The sequence below is a fragment of the Camelus ferus genome, chromosome X, assembly GCF_009834535.1.
Source record: "Camelus ferus isolate YT-003-E chromosome X, BCGSAC_Cfer_1.0, whole genome shotgun sequence".
Taxonomy (NCBI): Eukaryota; Metazoa; Chordata; class Mammalia; order Artiodactyla; family Camelidae; genus Camelus; species Camelus ferus.
This window is the reverse complement of record NC_045732.1, coordinates 41291103-41317039: the sequence shown is the minus strand read 5'-3', so window position 1 is coordinate 41317039 and position 25937 is coordinate 41291103. Positions and strand designations below refer to the sequence as shown.

Genomic DNA, 25937 nt, shown 5'->3' with positions numbered 1-25937 from the left:
TGAGTTAACGACCCTACAAAATTCAGCTTTAGGTTCACTTCCTCAAGAAGTCTTCCCTCTTCTTTTAATCTCATTCAGATGCTTCCTCAACTATCCATAGTACCCTGTGCACACCTCTACTGGAGTTGTTATACAGTATTTAAGAGATGATTAGTAAATTTGTCGCCCTCAATTTACTGAGAGGGCTGGGATATGTATTAGTGGACTTTAAACTAGGGGAGCAGAACATAATGCACAGTAGGTGCTCAGTAAGTATTTGCTGAATTCATGGAAAAAGACATGGTACACACATTCACACAAAGGGGGAAAAAAGACAACTTAGGCTCAATTAGGAACAAGATTACTGAAACTGAATGATGTGAAAGACAGAACACACATAAACAAGTATCTTATCCTATATAAATACACACAAACATCCAATTTTTATCATACTCTCCTCACAAACCATATGCAGTATCTACAGGATTTAATGGGGAGATGATCTAGAAAGGTCCTACTGATGAGGTAAAACTCTGCTGCTGCTAAACCTAAAAGAAAAGTAAAGTGAGGGTGAAAATTTCCTAATGACCACTCCCATTCCTCTTTAATGACCAGCTTCAAATTTCTCTAGAATTCTACAAATTTCTCTAGAATTCATCAGAGAAATCCAGTCTCCCATGTCCTTCCAGAAGGGCCTCTTTGTAGGAAAATGGGTCCATTTTTCAGGCCTTCCTCCTTGAGAGAAGAAGGAAAACCTCTGCTTCCTGATTCATTAAAGTTTTTTTTTAAAAAAAAGGGTTGAGGGGTGGGACAGTATAACTCAGAGTGCGTGCTTAGCATGCATTAGGTCCTGGGTTCAATCCCAAGTACCTCCATTAACAAAAGTAAATGAATAATTTTTTTGAAAAACTAAAAAAATTTTAAAAGAAGGGTCATTAATTGTCCCTAGAAAGAAAAAACTACTGATAACAGAGTTGTTTGAGAAAGGTCCCATCCCTACTAGCCCAACGGCTGTCAATGTTATTTGGTTGGGTTTGAAAGGTTTTTCCACCTAAAGGAAAGAAGAAGTGTGGTATTATAGAAAGACCATGAGTCTTAGGATCAGACAATTACTTTCAAATCATGGACTAACATACTAGCTTTGTAGCCTAGGAAAACTTCTGTAAGTCTCACTACTTTCACTCATAAAATTAAAATAATAGATGCTACCTGAGTTGCAAAGTTCTTAGGATTGAGATAATATGCACAGAGCAACATACAAAAGCAATTCCATTCTAAGTTTCAAGTCTTATTCAAGATGAAATAAGATGTAGATAATAATTAATTCTAGACATTTAAAGAAAATATAAGTTAAAATATACATATTAAAAATATAAGGGTGGAAAGAGTGCTGCCCCCTCCCAAAATGATGGAGATGTGGGCTCCGAGAATCTGTCCTTCCTCTGAAGCAACCATTTAGTTGTCAAAACCTGTAAGAATCTACATTTTGGGGACTCTGGAATTCAATCAAAAACTTACAACAAGAAAGAGAATGTTTGTGAGGTAGGAAGGGATAGACTGGGAGGTCGAGATTTGTAGATACTGAGAGATATATATAGAATAAATAAACAGGTTTATACTGTATAGAACAGGGAAATATATTCAAGATCTTGTAGTAGCTCATGGTGAAAAAGAATATGAAAATGAATATATGTATATTCATATATGACTGAAAATTGTGCTGTACACCAGAAGTTGACACATTGTAAACTGACTATAACTCAATAAAAAAAAATCACACAAAAAAGAAAGAGAATGCTTAACAAAGAAAAGGCCTGCTTAATTAAGGCATTTAAGGAAAACTCTGTCATAAAATCCCAGCTGACTGCTGAGAAAATGGAATGAATACTTCAGTGACCACATACAACAAGGGATACAGTCTTTGCAAAAATTTTTGGAAATTCATTAAATATATAGGTAACTGTAGCTTATAATAAGCAGTAACAGAGTGGGGAGGAAGGAAAATACGACTTCCAGAGTTACCACATTATAATATTCAAAGTGTCCAGATTTCAACAAAAAAATTATGAGGCATGCAAAGAAATGGGAAAGTGTGTCTCATTTACAGGAAAAAAAAATTGATAAAAACTGTCCGTGAGGAGGCTCAGACATTGGACTTACTATACAAAGACTTTAAATCAACTGTCTTAATTATGATCAAAGAGAATCATGTTTCAATAAAAATGATAGTATCAATAAAGAAATAAAAAATATTAAAAGAAACCAAATAGAAATTTTGGAACTGAAAAGTACAACGGCGTGAATAAAAAAAAATTCACTAGAGGGATTCAAGAGCAGATTTTGAGTAGGCAGAAGAAAGAATTAGCAAACATGAAGAAAAAAATATCCAATCTGATGAGCGGAAAGAAAGAAAAAAAAGAAAAATGAACAGAGGCAAAGGGACTTTTGGGACACTATCAAGATTACCAGCATATTAATGTGGGAGTGCCAGAGGGAGAGGAAAGCAAGAAAAAGGCAGAAAGACTATATGCAGGTACAAGGGCCAAAAACTTTCCAAGTTTTATGAAATACATGAAGACATACATCTAAGAAGCTCAATGAATTCCAAGTAGGATATACTCAGTGATCCACACTGAGACACATTATACTCAAACTGTCAATAAACAAAGACAAGAAAGGAGAGGATCTTGAAAGCAGCATGACAGTAGCAACTTGTCATCTACAAAGGATCCACAGTAAGATTAACAACCTATTCTTTATCAGAAACAATAGACGCCAGAGGCAGTGGGATGATGGATTTAAAGTGATGAAAGAAAAAGCTGTCAATCAAGAATACATCTGGCAAAACTATTCTTCAAAAACTAAAGCAAATTAAGACATTCTCAGATAAACGAAGGCTGAGTAGTTTGTCATTAGGAAACCTGCCCTTTAAGTAATGTCAAAGAGAGTCCTTTAGGCTGAAATGAAAGGACTTTTAGAGAGTATGAAAAACGTCAGTAAAAGCAACTACAGAGGTAAATACAAAAGCCAGTATTATTGTATTTGTGGTTTCTAACTCCTCTTTTTGTTTTCTGTATGATTTAAAATTCCAATGCATAAAATAATAACTATAAATCTATGTTAATAGGAATGATGTTTAAAGATGTAATTTGTGACAAAAATAACACATATGGGGTGGAAGAGCTGTATAGGAGCAGAATCTCTGTATGCTGTGGAAGCTAGATGGTACTGATTCAAACCAAACTGATAAAGTTAGGACGTTAGTTGTAATCCCCAGGGTAACCACTATGAAAACTGAAAAACATAAAAAAGTAAATGAGTCATTCAATTTGGTATACTACCCCCCCCAAAGTAAATTACACATAAAAGAAAGCAGTAACTTAGGAAGTGAAGAACAGAAAAGACAAAAGACATTGAAACACATAACAAAACAGCCTAAGTAAGTCCTTCCTGTCAGTAATCACTTTAAATGTAAATAGATTAAACTGAGCCCGCAAAAGGCAAAGACAGGTAGAACGGATTAAAAACATGATTCAACTGTATACTGTATATAAGAGACTTACATTAGGTCTCAAGAAACAACTAGGTTGAAAGTGAAAGCATGAAAAAAGATATTTCACGCAAATAGTGACCAAAAAGAGAGCTGGGGTGACTATACTAGTATCTGAAAAAATAGAATTTAAGTAAAAACTGTTACAGGAGATGAAGAAGGGTATTACATAGTAATAAAAGGGTCACTCAATCAAGAACATATAAAGCAAATATTGACAGAATTGAAGGGAGAAACAGTTCCACAATAATAGTTGGAGACTTGAATTCATCTCACTTTAAATAATGAGTAAGACATCCAGACAGAAGGTGAATAAGGAAATAAAATATCTGAACAACACCAGAAACTAACCAGACCTAATAAACATATATAGAACACTTCACTCAAAAAGCAGTACAATACACATTTTTTTCAAGTACACATGGAATATTCTCCAGGATAGACCATACTCTGGCCTACAAAACAAGTCTCAATAAGTTTTAAAAGAATGAAATCATATAAAGTATCTTCTCCAACAACAATGGAATAAAACTAGAAATCAGTAACCATACTGGAAAATTCATAAATAAGTAGAAATTAAACAACATGCTCTGAAAAAAATCAATAGATCAAAGAAAAAAATCACAAGTGTGATTACTCTGAGATGAATGAAAACCAAAATACAACATACCAAAACGTATGGGATGCAGCAAAAGCAGTGCTCAGAGAGACATTTATACCTATACATGCCTACATTATTAAAAAAGAAGATCTCAAATCAGTTATCTAACTTTACACCTTAAGAAACTAGAAAAAGAACAAACTAAATCTGAAGCTAACAGAAGGAAGGAAATAAAAATTTGAGCAGAGATAAATGAAATAAAGAAAAGAAAAACAACAGGATCAACAAAACCGAAAGCTGGTTCTTTGAAAGATCAACAAAATAGGCAAATATTTAGATAGACTAATGAAGAAGAAAGAGAAGATATGTCTACCTAAAATGAGAAATGAAAATGGGGACACTACTGCAGATCTTACAGAAATAAAAAGGATTATAAGAGAATATTATGAACAATTATATGCCAACAAATTAGATAAACTATATGAAATGGACAAATTCCTAGAAACATACAAATCACCTAAACTGATTGAAGAAGAAATGGAAAATTTCAACAGACCTGTAACAAGTGTAAAGCTTGAATCAGAAATCAAAAGGCTTCCAACAAAGAAAAGTTCAGGACCAAGCATTTAACAAAGAATTAACACCAATCCTTGTCAAACTCTTCCAAAAAATAGAATAAGAGAAAACACATGCTAACTCATTCTATGAGGCCCTGATACCAAAGCTAGAAAAAAGATACTACAGGAAAAGGAAACTACAGACCAATATGCTTTATGAATATTGATGTAAAAATCCTCAACAAAATACTAGCAAACCAAATTCAGGAGCCTATTAAAAGGATTCTATACCTTGACCAAGAGGGCTTTATCCCAGGAATGCAAGAGTGGTTCAATGTAAGACAATCAATCAAACAACCTAAGTGTCCAGCAATGGATGAACAGATAAATAAAATATGAGATATATATATGTGTGTGTGTATATATATATATATATGTATATATATAAAATATTAAACAAACAAATAAAGGAGTCTTATTCAGTCATAAAAAGAAGGAAATCCTACCATTTGTGACAATATGGATGGACCTTTAGGGCATTATGCTAAGTGAAATAAGTCAGATAAAGGCAAATACTGTATGATTTCACTTATATGTGGAACCTCAAAAAAAAGTCCAAACTCACAGAAAAAAAGATCAGATTTGTGGTTACCAGAGGCACGGGTGGGGAGCAGAACAGGATGAAGGTGGTCAAAAGGTACAAACATCCAATTATAAATAAATAAGTACTAGAGATGGATGTAATGTACAACATGATGACTATAGTTAACACTGCTGTATGGTATATTTTAAAGTCGTTGAAAGAATAGATCCTAAAAGTTCTCATCATAAGGAATAAAAATCAGCTTTTTTTTTCTTTTTACTTATATAATATGAGGGATGTTACCTTATCATGGTAATCATTTCACAACAGATGTAAAGCCAAGTTATTACGCTGTACACCTAAACCCATGCAATGCTATGTCAATTATTTCTCAATAAAATTGAAAAAAATGATATTTTTCAAAATTGTGTGAAGGCAAAGATTAAAAGTCATTTAAAGTTTAATGACAAAAATACATTTTCTTTCTCCTTAAAAAAAGAAAATCAATCAATACAATACACCACATTAATAAAACAAAGGAAAAAACACGATCATTTCAGTTGATGTAGGAAAAGCATTTGGCAAAATCCAACACTCATTTGAGATAAAAACACTCATTTGAGATAAAACTAGAACTAGAAGGGCACTTCCTCAATATGGTAACAGGCCTTTCTGAAAACCAACAGCTAAAATTATACTCAGTAGTGAAAGGCTGTATGCTTTCTCCTAAGATCAAGAATATCCATTTTCACTATTCAACATTGTAATGGAAGTTCTGTCCACAGCAATTAGGCAAGAAAAAGAAACAAAAGGCATTCAAATTAGAAAGGAAGATATAAAACTATATTCTATGTACAGAAAATCCCAAAGAACCTTAAAAAAAATCTATTAAAGCTAATAAGAGAATTCAGCAAATTTGCAGGATAAAATGAGATCAACATATAAAATCCACACACTGTAGTACTGGCATAAGGATAGACATATAGATCAATGGAATAGAACTGAAAGTCCAGAAAGAAACCTATACATCTACACTCAATTTTTGACAAAGGTGCCAAGACCATTCAATGGGGGGGAAGAACAGTCTTTTTAAGAATGAGTGTTTGTATTCTATGTCTATGAGTCTATTTCTGTTTTGTAATTTTGATTTTTTTTTTAGATTCCATATATGAGCGATCTCATATGGTATTTTTCTTTCTCTTTCTGGCTTACTTCACTTAGAATGACATTCTCCAGTAACATCCATGTTGCTGCAAATGGTGTTATGTTGTTGGTTTTTATGGCTGAATAGTATTCCATTGTATAAATATACCACCTCTTCTTTATCCAGTCATCTGTTGATGGACATTTAGGCTGTTTCCATGTCTTGGCTATTGTAAATAGTGCTGCTATGAACATTGGGGTGCACGTGTCATTCTGAAGTAGGGTTCCTTCTGGATACAAGCCCAGGAGTGGGATTCCTGGGTCAAATGGTAAGTCTATTTCTAGTCTTTTGAGGAATCTCCATACTGTTTTCCACAGTGGCTGCACCAAACTGCATTCCCACCAGCAGTGTAGGAGGGTTCCCTTTCTCCACAGCCTCTGCCAGGAGGGTGGGGGGTGGGAAGGGACTGGGACTTCAAAATGTAGAATAGATAAACAAGATTGTACTGTGTAGCACAGGGAAATATATACAGGATCTTGTGGTGGCTCAAAGCGAAAGAGAATGTGACAATGAATGTATGTATGTTCATGCATAACTGAAAAATTGTGCTCTACACTGGAATTTGACACAACATTGTAAAATGACTATAACTCAATAAAAAATGTTTATATATATAAAAAAATAAAATATCAGAGCTAGAAAAAATAAAAGAGAAAGGGAAAAAAAAGAACGAGTGTTATACAAAGAGAAATAATAAAAATTCAGTTGATAAGTTAAAATGGAATACTAAAAATTATTCAAATAATCCAAATGAAGGCAGGAAATGAGAAACAGAGGAACAAAAACTAGAGGTAATAAAGAAAAAATAATAAAATGGTAAGCCTTTACCTGAACATACTATTAATTACATTAAATGTTAAATAGTCTAAAAATACCAATTAAAAGACAGAGATTATCAATAAGGATTTTTGTAAAACCTCCACTAAATGCTGTCTATAAAAAAATTCACTTTAAATGTAATCATATAGGTGGATTAAAAAATAAAAGAAAATAAAATTAGAAAAAGATGTATCATACTAACACTAATTAAAGAAAGCTGGATTGGTTATATTATCAGACAAAGAACTTCAGACCAAGGAAAATTAGCAAGGATGGAAAGGGTTATAACATAATGACAAGAGGGTGAACTCAACAATAAAACGTAGCAATCTTTATCAGAGCTTCTTCCAACTACACAAAGCAAAAACTGTAGGAACTAAAAGCGGAAATAAATAAATCCTCAATTATACTTGGAGACGTCAACACATCTCTCTTAGTAACCAATAAAAAAAGTATACAGAAAATTAGCAAAGATATAGATCATCACCATCAATCAACTTGATATAAATGAAATTTATAGAACGCTCAACCCAACAATAGCAGAATACATTCTTCTCAAGTTCACAATGCACAATTATCAAAGACTAAATCCTGGGTAAAAAAAATTCAAATCTTAATAAATTTTAAATGAAAACAAAAACTGTCCTTTGAAAAGCTCGATTAAACTGACAAGATGCCAGCAAGAATGACAAAGAAAAAAAAGACACAAATTATTAACATCAGGAATGGAAAGGGAGATATCACAAAAGACCTCACACACATTAAAAGGATAATAGGGGAATACTAAAACAACTCTACACTCATAAATTCTACAACTTAGTTAAAATGGACCAATTCCTTGAATTCCACAAACTATCAAAACTCACTCAAGACAAAATAGAAAACCTGAATAATCCCATATCTACTAAAGAAATTCATAGTTAAGATCTAAAAAAGAAATCCCTAGGTCCAGGTGGTTTCACTCAAAAATCCTACTAAACGTTAAAAAAAAAAAAAAAAACTAATTCTACCCAATGTCTTCTAGAAAAACAGAAGAGGAGGGAACATTTCCCAACTCATTCTTTCAGACAACATTGCCTGATACCAAAATTAAAGACAGTACAAGAAAAGAAAATTATAGACCAATATCTCACATAGACACAATCATCCTCGATGAAATACTAGTATATCAAATCCAGTAATATATTAAAAAAAATACCATGAGCAGGTAAGATCTAGCTTGTGATCTCAAGTCTGGTTCAATATTTGAAAAATCAATCAATGTAACCCATCATATTAACAGACTAAAGAAGAAAAATACATGATTATTTCCATTGATGGAAATAGAACATCAGGAAAATTCAACACCCATTCATAAAATTGTTTTTAGTAAAACAGGAATAGAAGTGAACTTCCTTAACCTGATAACCTATACAGGTAACATCATAATAGTGAAAAGACTGAATGTTTTCCCTCCTAGGCAAGGGTTTTAGTTCACTCTCACCACATTGTGCTTGAAATCCTAGCCAGAACAAAAAGGCAAGAAGGGGAAAAAATACAGATTGAAAAGAAAGGAATAAAACTGTTCCTACTTGCATATGACAGGACCATCTAGACAAAAAATACCAAGAATATACCAAAAAAAATTCCTAGAATAAATGAGTTTACCAAGGCTGCAGTATGCAGAATTAACACACAAAAATCAATATTTATATACATTAGCAATAAACAATTAGAAACCAAAGGTTAAAAAAAGGTTCCATTTATAGTATCTCCAAAAAATACAGAACTCAGGGATAAACCTAACAAAAAATGTGTAGGATCTGTATGCTGAAAACTATAAAACACTGATGAAAGAAATTTTTAAAAGAGTAAACATAGAGGAATATATCATGTGCATAGTTTAGAAGACTTGATACACCTAAGGTGACAATTCTCTTGCAGTCCTTGTGGAAAACAGTTTGGCAGTTCCTCAAAGAGTTAAACATAGAATTACCATACAATCCAGCAATTCTACTCCTAGGTATATGCCCAAGAGAAATGAAAACATGTGTCCACACAGAAACATGCACACAAATGTCTACAGCAGCATTATTCATAGCAGCCAAAAGGTGGAAATAACCCTAATGCCTGTCATCAGATAAATGCATAAACAAATTGTGATATATGCATACAATGGAATACTATTCAACCATAAAAAGGAATAAAACACGGATACATCCTATAACTTAGATGAATGTGAAAAACATTATGGTAAGTGAAACAAGCCAGACACAAAAGGTCACATACTATACGATTACTTTTATATGACATATCTGTAACAGGTAAATCTATATGGACAGAAAGCAGATTAGTGGTTACCAGCAGATAAGGGGAGAGGGACATGGGGAACAATTACTTAATGGACCCAGGGTATTTTTCTGGGGTGATGAAGATGTCTTAGAACCCTTCACTGGGTGAGTAGATAAAGAAACTGTGGTAGATTCATACAATGGAATACTACTCTTCAATAAAAAGGAATAAGCTATTCATATGCAACAACATGGATGAATCTTAAAGGCATTATACTGAGTAAAAGATGCTAGTCTTAAAATATTACATACTGTATTATGACATTCTGGCAAAGAAAAAGCCACAGTGATGGAGAACAGTGGTTGCCAGGAGTTAGGGGTAGAGGGAGGGCATGACTACTAAGGAGTAACATAAGGGATTTTGTAGGGGGTTCTGTGTTCTACTCATTGTGGTAGTGGTGGTACAGGTGGTTATAAGAATCTAAGTGTATATATATCAACAAAGCACATTTTACTTAATGGCAATTTAAAAAATAAAATTTTAAAAACCTTTTATCGAAAGGAAAGACAGACTGAAAATAAACGACAAGAGCTTTCAACTTGAAATGTTGTACAAAGAATATTAAGAAAAAGGAGTAAAATAAACCAGAAATTAATAGTAAACAAACACCAAACATTACAGTTAGTAAATCATCAAACTAGACAAACTATTACTAAACACCACAGTCAAGACAGCTAATCCCAAAAAGGAAATGTCAATTCAAAATCAGTAATTCTACTAATGTAAATCACCATTAGCAAATTAACAGAGAAAAACTATGAGTTTATATCAAAGGATGCCAAAAAAAATTTGAAAAAATCTAATTCCACTCCCGATTTTAAAGCAAATAAAAACCCCTCAAACTATAGTTAGAGACTCCCCTGAACTTCATGAGAGTAGTCTATCAGAGACCTACAGAGCCCTACATATTGAGTGAACAAACATTGGCAGCATTACCTTTAAAGTCAGGAACAACACAAGGATGCCCGATCACCATTACTATTGTTATAAAACTAGAAAATCTAGAGGTGTGAATACTAGAAAGAAAGGGAATGTTATGGGCTGAACTGTGTCCCCCAAAATTTGTATGTTGAATTCCTAACCCTCAGTAATTCAGAATATGACTGTATTTGGTGATAAAGCTTTTAAAGAGGTAATTAAGCTAAAATGAGGCCACTTGAGTGAGCCCTAATCCAATCTGGCTGGTGTCTTTTTTAGACGAGATTAGGCTATACAGAGGGACACTTGGGGCCCATTTGCACAAAGGGACAACCACATGAAAAGGTAGCAAGAAGGAGGTCATCTGCAAGCCAAGGAGAGGCCTCAGGAAAAACCAAGCCTGCTAGCTCTTTGATCTTGTACTTCTAGCTTCCAGAACTGTGAAAAAATTAATTTCTCTTGTTTAAGCCATCCAGTCTGTGGTATTTTGAAATGGAAGCCCTAGTAAACTACAATAGGGGACATAGATTACCTACCTCAAGAGCCCAAGACTGAAAAACTAATAGAACTAGTAAGAGTATAGCAAGGCAATCCAACACAGGATCAATATAGAAAAATCATTTTCCTGCACACTAGCAACAGCCAATTAGAAAATAGATAAAAAAGATGCCATTTTCAATAAGAACTAAACTGAAAAATAAAATACCTAGTAATATACTGAAGAAATAAACTGAAGAAGAGCTATATAAGAAAACCTGGATGAACAGAGAAAGACCATGTCTGAAGATAGAAGGACAAGGTGGCCTGTTTTGTGACTGCTCTTACCCAAAAGGTAAATGGCAGAATGATCCAGAAGTTGCACTGGTTCAAAAGCATTTTTTCCTGGCATGTTGTTTTTAACCAATCAGTGGTGAATTTTCTCATATTTCAGAGAAAGCCTTAGCTATATATGAAGACCTACACACAAAAGCTAAAAATCCTGCAAATACTGCCTCCCATCAGAGGAAGGACAAATGATGGCTTTGTTTTCTACAAAGTTCAGCTCTGGTGGGAGAGGAGGATGGCTAAGAGTGCAGATGAAGAAGCACTGAAGACACTTGTCCATTTTAAAAACAACAAAAAGACTGCTGATGACTAGGCTCTGGATAAGATTTTAATTTGATGAAGTTGGTATCTATCTTAAGCAAATACCCTCAAGAACCTACACCTGGAAGGAGGAAGCCTGAGCCCAGCCAGGGTTTAAGGCTGCAAAGGATCCACTGACTCTGACACTGGGTGCAAATGTCAATGGGCTCTAACTGGGCAAGGATGAGTATTAGGACTGTCATTACCTAGGCCAGTGTTACAGTTTTGAAACCACAGAGATTTCGAGGGGTGTGCTCCAACACTCTTTTTCCTGTAAGCCCTATTATTTTTACTGCACAAATTTTCAAGATGTTTTCAGAAATGCATACATCCCATTAAAGCAGAAAGGCCTCTGATGGAAGATGTCAGTCTCCATAAATTAATCTACATACGCCGTGCAATCCTAATAAAAAGTCCTAGCAGGATTTTTCATGGAATTTGACAAGCTGATTCTATAATCCCTTTGGGCTAGAAAAAAAATCAATAATGGCCTAGAAATTCTGGAAAAATAATAACAAATAGGTGAGTATTTCCTTGTTAAACTGCCTTTCCAGTGCTGCTGGGTAAAGCAAGGACCGGGAAGCAGAGATTGAGTAAGCTGTTTGTTCTGAGGTAGGACTCATTAGACCAGGTCCAGATGTCTTGGCTATAGGTCAGTGTGATTGTATGCTGAAGGCAGGATGTGGTAAGCCAGGGAAACTTGACGTGCCCCTAAGACCAATCTCAGTGCAGCCCAGAGATGGTGGGCTTGCTGAATATCTGTGTTCTCCTCAGGTCCAAAGCACGTTCTGCAGAGGGAATTTGCCCTACCAGACTTAAGACCTATAGTAACTAACCTATGTGGTATTGCCATAGCAATGGACAACTGTTTTTATGGAACAGAATATTAATGACATCTAACACACAGCACTTACCATGTGGTGGGAAATGTTCTAAGTACTTTATATATAACTATTTAATCCTCACAACAATCTATGAGGTAGGTACTATTATCACAGAAAAGTTAACTAGTGTGCCCAACGTCACATGGCTATTAAGGAACAGAACTGGGAACAGTAGAAAACCAAATTCACTTATACATTGGAATTTAGAACAGAAGTGAACATCACATCAGGGGGATAATTCACAAACTAGTCAATAAATGGTATTGGGGCAAATGACTATCCATGTGAGAAAAAAGTTAGATTCTTCCCTCCCACAATTCACAAAACTTATTCCAGAAAAAGAGCTAAAACTTTAAACTTCTATACAAGTTTCAGGTGAAAATATAAGAAAGTCTTTTCACACAAAACATAAAATACAAAAAGTTGATAAAGATGACTATGTAAAAGCTGAAATCTCCAACATGCTTAAAATAACATAAATAAAATTAAAATACAAGCAACAGACTAAAGAAAACACTTTTCAACATTTGTAGAATATATTAAAAAAAAACACTCCAACAAATCTAGACTATATTAAAAGAATGCCTAGAAATCAATAAGAAAAACTAACATCATAATAGAAAAATGAGTGAAAAACTAAATAGATAATTCACAGGAAATGAATAAGGAAGAGCCAATAAAACAAACTGAGACACCATTTTTGCCATCAGATTGGCAAAAATTAAAAAGGCTGATAATATCCACTATGGTAAGGCTTTGTGGAAATAGGTATTTCTCATACACTGCTCATATACTGACCCTTTTGGAGGGAGTATGACACTACTAACATTTATTTTGTACATTCCTTTCAACTCAGCAGGTCTAGCTACCTTAGAGAAATGTTAACTGGCTCATGGGCACAAAAGGTTATTTAAAGGAATTTTCATTGCAGCATTGTTAGTAACATTAAGAAATCAGAAAAAGCCTAAATGTTAATCAGTAGGCAACGGTTAAAGATATGATGGTACATCTATGCTATAGACTACTATGCAACAGGTAGATTTCAATGTATTGATCAAGTAGAGCTCTATGGACTAATGTTGAAAGATATCCAAACAAGTTGTAGAACCACACACACTAAAGGAAACTACACCTCTATGTCTACATATGGGTATAAATACAAAAAACTGAAAGGTATACATCAAACTGACAACAAAGGTTGTCTTTGGATAACCTTCCTCAGAGGGGGAAGAGTGTTAGTAAAAGGGAATTTTTGCCTTCTCTGTCTTGTTCAAATTTTGGTCAATGAGGATTAATTTTTTTTAAATAACACTAAAATAAAAACCTATAATTAAAGTCAGCTTTACTATATAAAAACGGTGCTTTATACTTTGTAGTACTCAATACATTTTAGCTTAAAAAAGGAGTCATCTATTAAATGTGACAAGCCCACTAAAAGGTCATTATATACCTTTGTAAGGGATGAACTGAACGACACAACACAAAAGATACAAGTAATGGAAGTAAAATAGGCAAGAGGGAAAAAAGAGTCATCAGCAGTAAAGATTGGACAATGCTAAAAATGGCTAATAGCTATCATTTTTTGAGGGCCTCCCATGAGCAAGGCACTGTACCAGGTGCTCTGTGGAAGCATCATATCTAATTCTTACCATCGACCTGTGAGATATCCACCCCCATTTTACAGATTAAGAAAATATGGCACAGAGAAACCAAATATCTAGGCCTTTGCTCACTATAGGCTCTCCTGGATTAGATTTGGGATTGAGACTGGGGCTAGGGGGAGCCCTTCTGGCCTGGACTCAAGCACTCAGCTGCCCTTACTATACTCTGCATCCTTGAAGCATGCTCCCAAGCTGTCCTGTTCATCCAGACTGGCGTTCTCCTCCTCCTCCTCGCTCTCGGTTCTCCAGTATGCTGGCCGCTTGATGGGCCGCTTCCCTGGGGTACGCTGGGAAGCAGGACTGCTAGACACTGTGCCCAGCCCACTGCTGGAGCTCCCACTGCTTCGGTCCTGCCCCCCGGTCCACCAGGCCTGCAGGCTGGAGGTAGCTGGTGAGGACGATGAGGACTGCAGGTTGGCCATGCACAGCATGCCCTGGATGGCCTCCTGAGTGCTCGGAGAGGCAGGAGCCTCGCTGCAAAGGACAGAGGAGAAATGCTGAGGGAGCTTCTCTAGTTGTCAGAGGAAACCAGTCATCAGAATAGTCAGCGAGGAGGGACAACAGGTGTGGGGGTCGGGGTGAGAGGAAGGAGGAGAAAACCATCCCAGGTGAAAAACCAGAAATCAAACTAAAGACCAAAACAGTATTAAAGACTGTTTTCATAAAAAGACCACTCCTTCTTGACTCAAGTCTCTCCAGAGACAGCAGGCAAGATGGCAATGAGAGGGGCGCACCTCCCTCCCTGTTTACCCATGCACATTCTTTTCTTTCTTTTCTTTTTTAAACAAGGCCCAGAAAAGGCACCGTTCTCCTTCCATGCTTTTTCCAGACCCTCTTCCAACTTCCAAAGAACCCAAAACTGATTACCCTTGAAATCTGTACATCGCCTCTCGGTCAGATCTTAAGTTCTTTGGGACAGATTTCATATCTACTTTATTCTTTCAGCCCAAATTCCCTGGCTAATTCTTTGTCCCTTTAAATGGCTCAATTAATATCTACTGCTTGGCTGACCCAGCACTTTGGGTGGTGAGCGGGGGTGTGTGTTGTCTGATCACCTAGAAAGGGGAGATCAAAGTCAGTACTCACGTGAGGGCAGCATAGTCAGGTCCCCCCACCTGCCTGCTGGCCTTGAGCAGATCAAGAATTCCACCGGCTCCACTCCCATTCCCAAGCTTGCCTTCGACTCCTTCTACCATGTCCTCATCTGTTGTATAGTCCTCCTATTGGGGAAAGAGGATATCACCTCAGCTGCCCAGGGTTGGTCTGGTAAGGCCCCAGTACAGGGTTGACAGTCTTATTTCTGATACTAATATCTTTTGAGCACCAAGTGTATACCAAGTACTAAGCAGAATATTCGTTCTTTCATGTTATCTCCACAGCATCTTTGTGAGACAAGTATTATAACTCCCATTTTACAGATAAGGAAACTAAGGCTCAATGAAGTTAAATAAGTTGTGTAAAGTCAGAACCAGATATTCCAAATCAGATACTCTTTCCTGCTACATCACATTGCCTTTTATTCTACTCCGTGTTTAAGGGTTTTAAAAATATTTCAGCTAAAGTATAATCTTCCATTTATATATTCAGCAGCACTTAGCATACAGCCTTTCACTAAATAAATATTTTGGGAACTGAATGCATAGAAAGTCATTCTAGTTGGAAGCGGGGGAGACAATGTGTATTCTGTCTCTGTAACCAGAATGAGCAGAAGACTAGAAACTTGGCAGGATCCTACCTCAATGTCAAACTCAACCTCTCCTGGTTCACGAACTCGGTTGGGGTCAGAGCAAGGCTTCGCACGGGGCAACTTTCGAGGAAATTCTAGAAAAAAATGGAAAGCATTTATCATGAAGCTAAGATTAGCATCTGAGCCAAACACCCAGGGGAAAGAATATAAGACTGTAATTTTCCTGAAAGTAATGACCACAGATGACTAATTTAGACAGGTTAGGAATTAGCTTATAAATAAACCTCTAGAGCAAAGTTACAGGGAAGCCTACAGAAGTGGTAAATCAGAATGTCAACAAGTTAAACCTAAGGTCTTGAGCCTATCGAGGGTACCAAAAACAAATGTGAAATGTGCAGGGCAGGAAAGAAAAAGAGCCAGTACACACTTGGTCTTATTATTAGGGTCGCCTTCTCCTTTCCCAGTCTCTCATCAATCTGTAGTTCATCATCTGAATCCAAGTCAAATTCATCCTCCATCACCGGTTCCGCCACCAGCCTAGCCTTGTCTGCCTTCTTTGAGATCTTGGCTTTCCGAGACTTGGATAAGCTCTTTACCCTCTTGGTACTGGAGAGAGAGGAGGAGTACATAAAAACAGTCATACTCAATATGGTTAAGATGGCAATCCTCCTCAAACTGATCTAGGATACAATGCAATCCTATCTGAATCCAGCTAGTTCTGTAGAAATTAATAAACTGATACTAACATGTATATGGGCATACAAAGGACTAAACATGGCCAAAACACTTTCAAAAAAGAACAAAGCTGGAGGACTTTTACTACTCAGTTTCAAAATTTACTATGAAGCTACAGTAATCAAGGTAGTGTGATATTGGTGTAAGGATAGACATATACATCAATGGAACAGAACTGTGAGTCTAGAACTAGATCCTAAATTTATAGTCAACTGATTTCTTACAAAGGTGCTAAGGTAATTCAGTGGGGAAACAATAGTCTTTTCAACAAATGATGCTGAAGTGGGGAAGGGTATAGCTCAAAGTGGCAGAGCTCATGCATAGCATGCATGAGGTCCTGGGTTAAATTTCCAATACCTTCTCTAAAAAATAAATAAATAAACCTAATTACTTCCCTCCCCTCCCCAAAAAACAAACAAGTAAAAAAAAAAACAACAAATGGTGCTGAGGTAACTGAATTATCACATGCAAAGAAATGAATGTGGACTCTTAACTCACATGATACACAAAAATTAACTCAAAATGGATCATAGATCAAAATGTAAATCATAGAGCTTAAACTATAAAGCTTCTAGAAGAAAGTATAGGAAAATATGTTTGTGGCCTGGGATTAGGTAAAATTCAAAATGTTTGTACTTCAAAAGACATCATTATGAAAATGAAAAGACAAGCCACAAACTGGGAGAAAACATTTGTAAATCATTTACCAGGAAAAGGATTTGTATCCAGAATACTTAAATAACTCTTAGAACTCAACAAAAGACAAACAAGTCAACTAAAAAACAAGCAAAAGATCTGAATAGATATTTCTCTAAAAATGATATACAAATGGCCAATAATCACATGAAAAGATGCTCAATATCATTAGTCATTAGGGAAATGCAAATCAAAACCAAAATAAAGGGGGTAGGGTTATAGCTCATTGGTAGAATGCGTGCTTAGCATGCACAACATCCTGGGTTCAATTCCCAGTACCTCCATGAAAAATAAAATTGAAAAAAATTTAAAAATTAAAAGATTTCTAGGAAAAAAAAACACAGTAACATTTTACATCCATCAGAATGGCTATAATCAAAAAGACAGACAATAACAAGTATTAGCCAGTATATGGAGAAACTCATAATTGCTGGTGGGAGTGTAAAATGGTAGTTGCTTTGGGATAAATTTTGGTAGTTTCTTAAAAAATTAAACAAAGTTACCATATGACCCAAAATTTTACTCATAAGTGAGAAACAAAAACATTTGTCCACACAAAAACTTGTACATAAATGCTCATAGTATTATTATTCATAATAGCCAAATACACTATGACCATCAGTGAATGAATAAACAAAATGTGGTAAATCCACACAGTGGAATACTATTCAGCAATTAAAAGGAACCAACTAATGATACATTCTACATCATGGATGAACCTCAAAAACATTATTTTAAGTGAAATAAGCCAGACACAAGAGACTACATATTGTATGATTCCAGTTATATGAAATGTCTAGAATCCATAGAGATAGACAGTAAACTAGTGGTTGCTTGGGCCTGGGGATGAGAACCAGGACTGACTGTAAGTGGATATGAGGGATCTTTTTGTGGTGATAGAAATGTTCTAAAATTGGATTGTGGTGATGGTTGCATATTTTTTAGATTTACTAAAAGTCATTTAATTGTACACTTAAAACTGGTTAATATATGGTATTTGAATTATACTTCAAAAAAGCTGTTAAAAATATATAAAGGAAGTGGGAAAAACTCAAAAGTGGCTTAAAAAATCCTGTTACACATGGTAAACAATATTAACCAGTATAAACTGCTGAAATAAACCTTATAGTTAAGAGAAACAAATTTTTGGTAAATCAGTACACCTGACACATTCAGCAAATGGTCATTTGGTGAATTGGCTTTTGGTGAATTACCTGTCATTAAATTGACCTGTTTTCTACCTCATAGGGTTACTGGGAGGATTAAATGAGCTAATAAAGAGACTGACACATGGCAAGTGCCCAATGTTAGCTAATCTTATAATTAAATTCTCTGGGCCTCAACTTTCCCACATTAGTAAAATAGGGATAACAACACTTAACTTCAGGGTTGCTGTGAAGACTGAAGAAAATAATGCATGTAAGCGGCTAAGACAGAGTCTGACACAGCACGTGCTCAGTAAGTGGAAGCAATTTATACTCGATCTTTTATTAACTTCTAATTATGAAAAATCTCAAACATACACAAAATATTAAAACACTCCCATGTACCTATGACCCAGCTAAGTTTCAGCAATTAACACACAGCCAATCTTGTTTCCTCTACACCTTAGTCTCCACGAAACACGTCATTATTCTAGAAAAAAGACCATAGTATCATATTGTCTGTAAATATTTCTATACGTTGACTCCCTAAGTTCACTTAGCAGCAGCCTCTGGCATGTGCAGGACATAACAGAAGCAGTACACGAAAGACTGGTGGGGAAAGGAAAAATGTCTCATTGTGTCCTCAATAGCCATTATAGGCTGGACCCTTAGGACTCTCAATTTTCTCTTCCCTAGGAGACCAACCATGGGTTCTGGACAAAGGCAATGCTCAACAGTCTTTCTAATCTTATTCTTCAGTAACTAGGTTCTCAAATCACAAGGATAGCTCTGCTGCTTTCAGAATCTGCCCTACTCTTACACTCCCTTTCCCCCTATTTACCAGCCAGGTAGACCTACTACACTCACCCTTGGGATCTAAAGACAGTCTTTTCCTATAAAAATGCTATTAAGGTATCCTTGTTGCTTGTGTTCATACACTGTTCAGACTCTGTACTTGGATCTTGACTGCTCCTGTCTGGTGTTCTGAGTGTCCAGATGGTAACTTTTACTATCTTCCTCTGCCCCCTACATGTTTCAGGGTTTCTGGTGACCTAGTCAGCTTCTGGCCATACCCACAACCATCATCACTACCACCATCATCATCTTTCACCTCCATCATTGTATTTATAAGAGCTACCATTTTTAAAGCATTTACTATGTGCCAGGACCTGTGATAAGCACTTTACATACATGACCTCATTTAGTCCTCCAACAACCCTAAGGTAAGTTTTATTTATAGAATAGACAAAATGAGGACAGTGAGGGTCAGATTAACTTCTCAAGGTCACCCAGTGAAAACGTGTCATAGCTGAGATTCAAACTCGGGGCTGCCTGATTATTCCTAACCCCATGCTTTCTGTCATGAAGAACTTTCATTTTATTCTTTTAGAAAATTGTTAAAAATTATTTTAAGAAAGTAATATACGCTCACTGTACAAAATTCAAATGCTACTAAAGTGCAAATTTCCTCTCCTGCCTCCCTTATCCTACTTTCCAAAGGTAACTACTGTGACAGGTTTGGTGTGACAAGTATAAAATATGTAACAAATATATTTATTTGTGTGGATGTGTATAAATATCTCTGGAAGGAAATCACTGACATGGGGTGGGGAACTGGGAAACACGGATGGGTGGGAGCAAAATTTTTCACTATGTATTCTTTCACACTTTTTGAATTTTAAACTGCATAAATTAAATTTTAAACCTCTTCAAAAAAGTTAAATTAAAAATAAAGGAAAATCTTTATGTCACTTTTCTATACACACATGTGCATACGTGTCTTTTTAAAAAACTAAAGTGAACTATTTTTATATATTATCTTGTAACCTGATATGTTCACTTAAAATATATTTTGGAAATCTTTCATGTCAATAGATACTAAACTCATTCTTTTTAAGTTACATGGTACTCTAGAGTACCATAATTTATTTGTCCAACCCTTACTGATCAATGTTTCCAATTGCTTATTATAATGATACAGTGAACACTGAACATTTCTCTTTACACACTTGTGCAAATATTTCTGCAAAACAAATACCTAAAAATCTAACTGCAAAAAGTATATGAAAAACGAAAGCTCTTAACCAGTGTGCTATCCTACCTCCTATTCCTGCCAACAGTTTTAATCCGTTGACTTGTTGAAATTTCTACAACTATACAATATTTTTTCTCAGGATTGCCAATTAGTTCCAGACCTCTCCCCAATCCACCCCCATAATTACATAGTTCTCTGTACTAAGCAATGATATCCAATAATACCTGGGTATTTCCCCAAGTACAGTTCCTCCCCAATCCATGCCCCAACCCCAGGTCCCAATTCCATGCCTTATCTTAGTGACATACTGCCACCAACAATCCCAGTATCTCTGTGCTCCTTCTCCCAACCTCACCTGCCATTGGACATCAACAGGGCCAGCGGGCCCTCGTTCCCATCAAGGTCCAAGTCTGGAGAGTCATCATCTGAGTCATTCAAGCAGGTACCAGTGATGTTGAACTGCAGAAGGAGGAGGCTCAGTTGTCAACTGTCTGGGACTCTCATGTGAATCAGGATGGCCAGTTCCCTCCGGTTTCACTGGCTGAGTTTACTGTTAAAACCACCTGAACCAAGGCCTTCTGCTACGCTGTCCCCCACCCCCAACCCAAACGATCGCAGGAGCAGGAGGTTGAGAATGTTAAGACTGGCTCAGGGGATATCTATCAATCTTATAAAACACGTTTCCTTAAAAGAAGGGGAAGCATGTTCACATGCCCATGGAGGGCACCACAATCTTGAAGCAAGGTAGAGCCCTGGAGGAGGGCTTTTTTCAAAAACCTGTTCAAGACTCCAACCTGACACTCATATACCATGTTCTCAAATGTAATTCCCATGCCAGCATTTCAATATTCAGCTCATATTTTCTGAGAAGAGCTCCTGACCATCACCCCTACCCAGATAGAATCATCCCCTCCCGTGTCTCGGGGTCCCCCACACACCCTTGATTGTGGCATCCACAACACTTCATTGCATTCATTTGTTTTTATGCCTATCTTTCTCACTAGCCTGTCAGCCTCTTGAAGGTTATGTCCACAGCACCTATCACAGTGCCCAGCATAGACAAGGTCTCAATAAATGCCTATTAAATGAGTGGGACTGGTAGCCAAACACCAGGGGCCCTAAGGGAGGTGGGAAGACAAGATAGCCTGTCTTTTTGATACCCTGCTCTTCCAAGGGACCCAAAAGGGTTGGGCTGAACCCATGGGCCAGCACCCACCTTTGCTTTCTGGGAAGAGCCTGTCTTCAGTGCCTGATGATTGTATGTATCCATGAGATTATAGCTCAATTGGCCAGCAGGCCCCAAGGCTGAACTCTCCTTGCCCTTTCGCTCTGCCTTCTTGAAGAGTTCCTTGGGCTTCAGGCCTTTCTTCTTTGAACCACTTTTGGAGGGCAGTGACAGCCTGGACATGGATACTGAAGTGGAATGGGCTGGCCTGGTTAAAGGAATGGAGCCGGCTGGGAAGATCCTCTGCAGCCCAAAGATATTGCTCGTCTTCCCAACGTTCTGTTGGAAGATATCCTACAAGAGTGTTAGTACACGATGGGGTTAGAGCTTACTCAAGGGTTCTCTCTACACTAAGAGCAGAGGTCTATTCATGGCACTGGTGGTACTGCCATGAAGGGGCTTACAGATGCTCCACAGATGCACACCCTAGTTTTTGCACAATAAGTCATCAGGAATTTACTGGGTGGCATTTCTTTACCCAGCCATTGACGAGTAAGGAGAAGACGAGCGGAGGAAAAGCCCAGCGCCACTGTCAAAACTGGAGAGAAAAGACGCCAAGAACAGCTGACATGAGACAGAAAATAACTGAGTACTAAACTGTGTGGTTCCAACTCTAAGAACAGCAGGATTTTAGACAAGGAGAGAGGTTCTAGTCCCAATTCTGCTACTAGCTAGCTCTGTGACCAAGGGTCAGTGATCTAACAACTCTGGGGCTCTGTTGGCTCAGCTGTAAAATTAAAGGATTAGACTGGAAAGATGGTTTTCAAAGATGCTCTGTGGCTCCTCTGAGCTTCTTGGGAGGAGCCCTGGGGACTGGAAGTAGGTGGAAGGCAAACAAGAGAAACAAGTGATGCTCTAAGCCTCCCACCTTCATCTTATTCATAGCAGTTAGGCTTTGATTGGTTGTACATATTGAGCTTCTATGTAAGATCTCATTTGAAAAAAAGGAATTCATTGCTTCAAAACATTTGAAAGCCAATGGAACAGATATGATCCACCTCTAAGTCCTCTTCCAATCAGTCCAAACTTCTGTGTATACAAAACTGGTTTAAGTGGGGAAGAGTCAGAGAAAAGGTAGGCCTTTTAACTAAACCCTGAAGGATTCCAACAGATGGGAGTGGAGGAAAATGAGGTAGGAGGTGGGCAATGTAAGCTATGGTGTAGGCAGTGAAACATGCTGCAAGCAGTGAGGCTAGAAGCCCAACTTCCTAGTAGCTCACTCTGACCACCCTTCAGCATAGATTTAGTGCCTATATCCTGGGCACTAAATGTAACCTTACAGCTTCTGAGCTAAAGGAAAGTTGAAACTTCCCCAAGTTCAATTCTCCTCTGGTGCCTCTGCTACTTCACCAGCCCACACTGAGTTCTCTCTGCTGCAAAGTCTATTAATAACAATGGCTCACATTTATTGAGTACTTACTCTGCCAGGCACTGTGCGAGGGGCTCTATATACATTAGCTCTTAATCCTGACAAAACTGTAAAAAGGTGGTGTTATCCTCACTTTACACATAAGGATATGAGGCTCTGAAAGGCTTGCAAGTGACAGAGCAGGAAACAGAACCCACGTTTCTCTGAATCTCTTACCACTACACCTTACTGCCTCGTGGTATATGCCACCTGTTGAAACATGGCTTTGTAATCATCTTCAACCCGGGAGAACTGTCATTTTGTAGAATGCAGAGACTGAGTCAAAATATTAATAACAACAACTACTACTATGAACTCCACCACCCACAACCACCAAGACCCACCATCAGAATTTACTGAGGACCTATGTGTGCCAAGCACTATACTTCGTGTTCAACCTGTATTACCTTATTTAATCTTCTTAACAACCCCTGAGTAGTTATTAACTATCCCCACTTTAGAGATGAGGAAACTGAGGCTCAGACAGGTTAACTTTGCCCAGGGTCTTCTACTAGACCATGAATTCTCTGTGGGCAGGCACTGTATTATTTATGTATCCTAAGGGCCTAGCCCAACGTGTGGCCCACTTGCGAGGCCCATAATAAGTATATGAATGAATGAATAAATGAATCAATGAGTAGGGTCCTTGGGTAGAGTTTTCCCAACCTTCCCCCTAAGCTCTCATGCCAACTGCAAAAGCCTGACCTGCCATTTGAAACTTGAGCCCTCCCCAAACACCTCCCCGGCTCCCATGCTTCTTACTTCCACCAGGCGGATCTCCCTAGCCAGATCTTTAATGAGCTGTACGGTCCGTACTGTCTCCGGGATCTCATCCTCATGATCTGGCAGAGCCTGTCAAACAAAAGGCATGAGGAACAAATCCACATAAATGAATGTCTGATTTTCAACAAACTTACCAAGGCAATGCAATGGAGAAAGGATAGTCTCTTTAACAAATGGTACTGGACTGATTAGATATCCAAATGCAAAAAAAGAACTTCATTCCATATCTTGCACCAGATACACAGATAAACTCAAAATGGATCATAGGCCTAAATGTCAAATCTAAAACTCTAAACCCTTTAGATGGAAACAGATAAGAAAATCTTTATGACCTCGGGCTAGGCAAAATTTCTTTGGACATAAAAAGCATGAATCATAAAAGAAAAAACTGATAAATTAGACTTATTAAAAAATAAAAACTTTTCTTGGAAAAACACTGTTAAGACAAACCACTAATTGGTAGGAAATATTTGCAAAACATGTATCTGATAAAGGATAGTGTCAAAAGAGTGTGAGGAACTTAGCTGTGGGCTTGAGCCACGCCCCTCAGAAAGTCAAGAACCTCAGGGAGTTGCCTAGGGACAACCCAGCCTCTCCACTTGTGACGAGAGAACTCAGTGCTGAACAGCTACAGGTCCACAGCTAGTTCGCTTACAGCTAGCTTAAGAGTAACCTATTGGTTGTCTCCCTTTTAATTTATTTGCAATCTTATTTACATGTTTATGCAGATAGACCTCTCAAGCTTTTCCTTTGTGATTTCTTCTACCAGTCTGGACTTCACTTCTGTATCCAGAGGACTGATAAAAGTTCCTCAGCATTTCCTCCTTGCTTTCAATGGTTTGATTCTTTTAACTCTTTTAATCTATCTGGAATTTATTTTGGTGGCTGAACAGGAGTGGGGGCTGAGAATCCACATGACCTAGTTGGATAACCTTAAAGGCTCCTCCCAGCCCAGGGGCTCTGGAAAGGTGAAGAAGCAAGTGCATCTCATGGCAGTCATCTGCACCTCACAAAAAACTTCTTCCATGAGTGTGGGTTCCTCAGTTCTGTGTCGTACTCTCCTCCAGCTCCCTTCGGCCATGCTGTTTGGGGCCATCCTTTGGTTCCTGGGGCCATCCTGGTCTGGGACATGAGTGCTTAGGACCTACCCCTCTCCCTCCCTTTCGGTGTTCCTGGGACAGTCACTCTGAAGTTCACTTCATGGGGGGTCGGGTGGGGAAGCAGGGTCAGAGATGAAACCCAAGGTAGCCACAACTGAGGGGTGTGGAAAAATAGAATCAAAGGCTAAGGTCCAGGTGTAGGTGAGCCCAGGGAGCAAGAGAAGGCCCAAAACATGAAGTCCAAGGATGTCTGAGGGGAAGACTGGCAACAGGAAATGGGGAAATTGTGCAAATGGCGCTGGAAAGTCTCCTCAGGCTACTATATGCAGGGGAAGGAGTCTATAAAGAGTATTAGAGGCATAAAAGAATATATTGACATTTCTTCTCTCTTTGCACTTCTAAAAACTGGCTTTTTAAATAAATTCAACCTTTTGAGTAGGTATTTATTCACATAGTTCAAAAAATCAAACAATATAAAAAGATATATATTGAAAAGCCTCAATATATATCTGTCCCTGCCATCAGCACCCCCAGCCTACCCCAACAGGTAACCACTTTTATTAGTTTCTTCTGCATCCCTCCAGATTGTGTCTTCAGGCAAATACTCAGCACACACAAATACACTTCTTGTTTTTCCCCTTTTTTACACATAAGGTAGCACATTATATACACAGTTCTACACCTTTATATGACAAATTCTGCAGATCTTTCCAAATCAGTACATAGAGAGCTCTCTTAATCTCTTTCATAACTGTTTAGCATTAAATTGGATAGATGGATACTGGTATATTCCTAAAAAGCCATTTTGGCGGTATGCATCAAGAGTCCTACATTTTTTCATATACTTTGATCTAGTGATTGCTCTTCTAGGAACTGATCCTGAAGAAACAATCAAGAGATGAGGGACAAAG

The 25937-nt window shown here is 37.4% G+C and overlaps 1 protein-coding gene across 4 annotated transcripts in view; it reads right to left on the bottom strand.

Moving 5' to 3' along the window:
• Window positions 1-25937, bottom strand: part of PHF8 (PHD finger protein 8) — an 85002-nt gene that overhangs the window by 18692 nt on the left and 40373 nt on the right. For 3 of the 4 annotated variants that reach the window (XM_032475470.1, XM_014562069.2, XM_014562070.2), the window contains 7 exons: window positions 23906-23995; window positions 21727-22029; window positions 20866-20969; window positions 16327-16505; window positions 15948-16033; window positions 15299-15432; window positions 14373-14686 (listed from right to left, as the gene is read on the bottom strand). In XM_032475470.1, the coding sequence (XP_032331361.1) occupies window positions 14373-14686; window positions 15299-15432; window positions 15948-16033; window positions 16327-16505; window positions 20866-20969; window positions 21727-22029; window positions 23906-23995 (1210 nt within the window). The remainder of the gene's footprint in view (window positions 1-14372; window positions 14687-15298; window positions 15433-15947; window positions 16034-16326; window positions 16506-20865; window positions 20970-21726; window positions 22030-23905; window positions 23996-25937) is intronic. The other variant, XM_032475472.1, reaches the window with a different exon arrangement.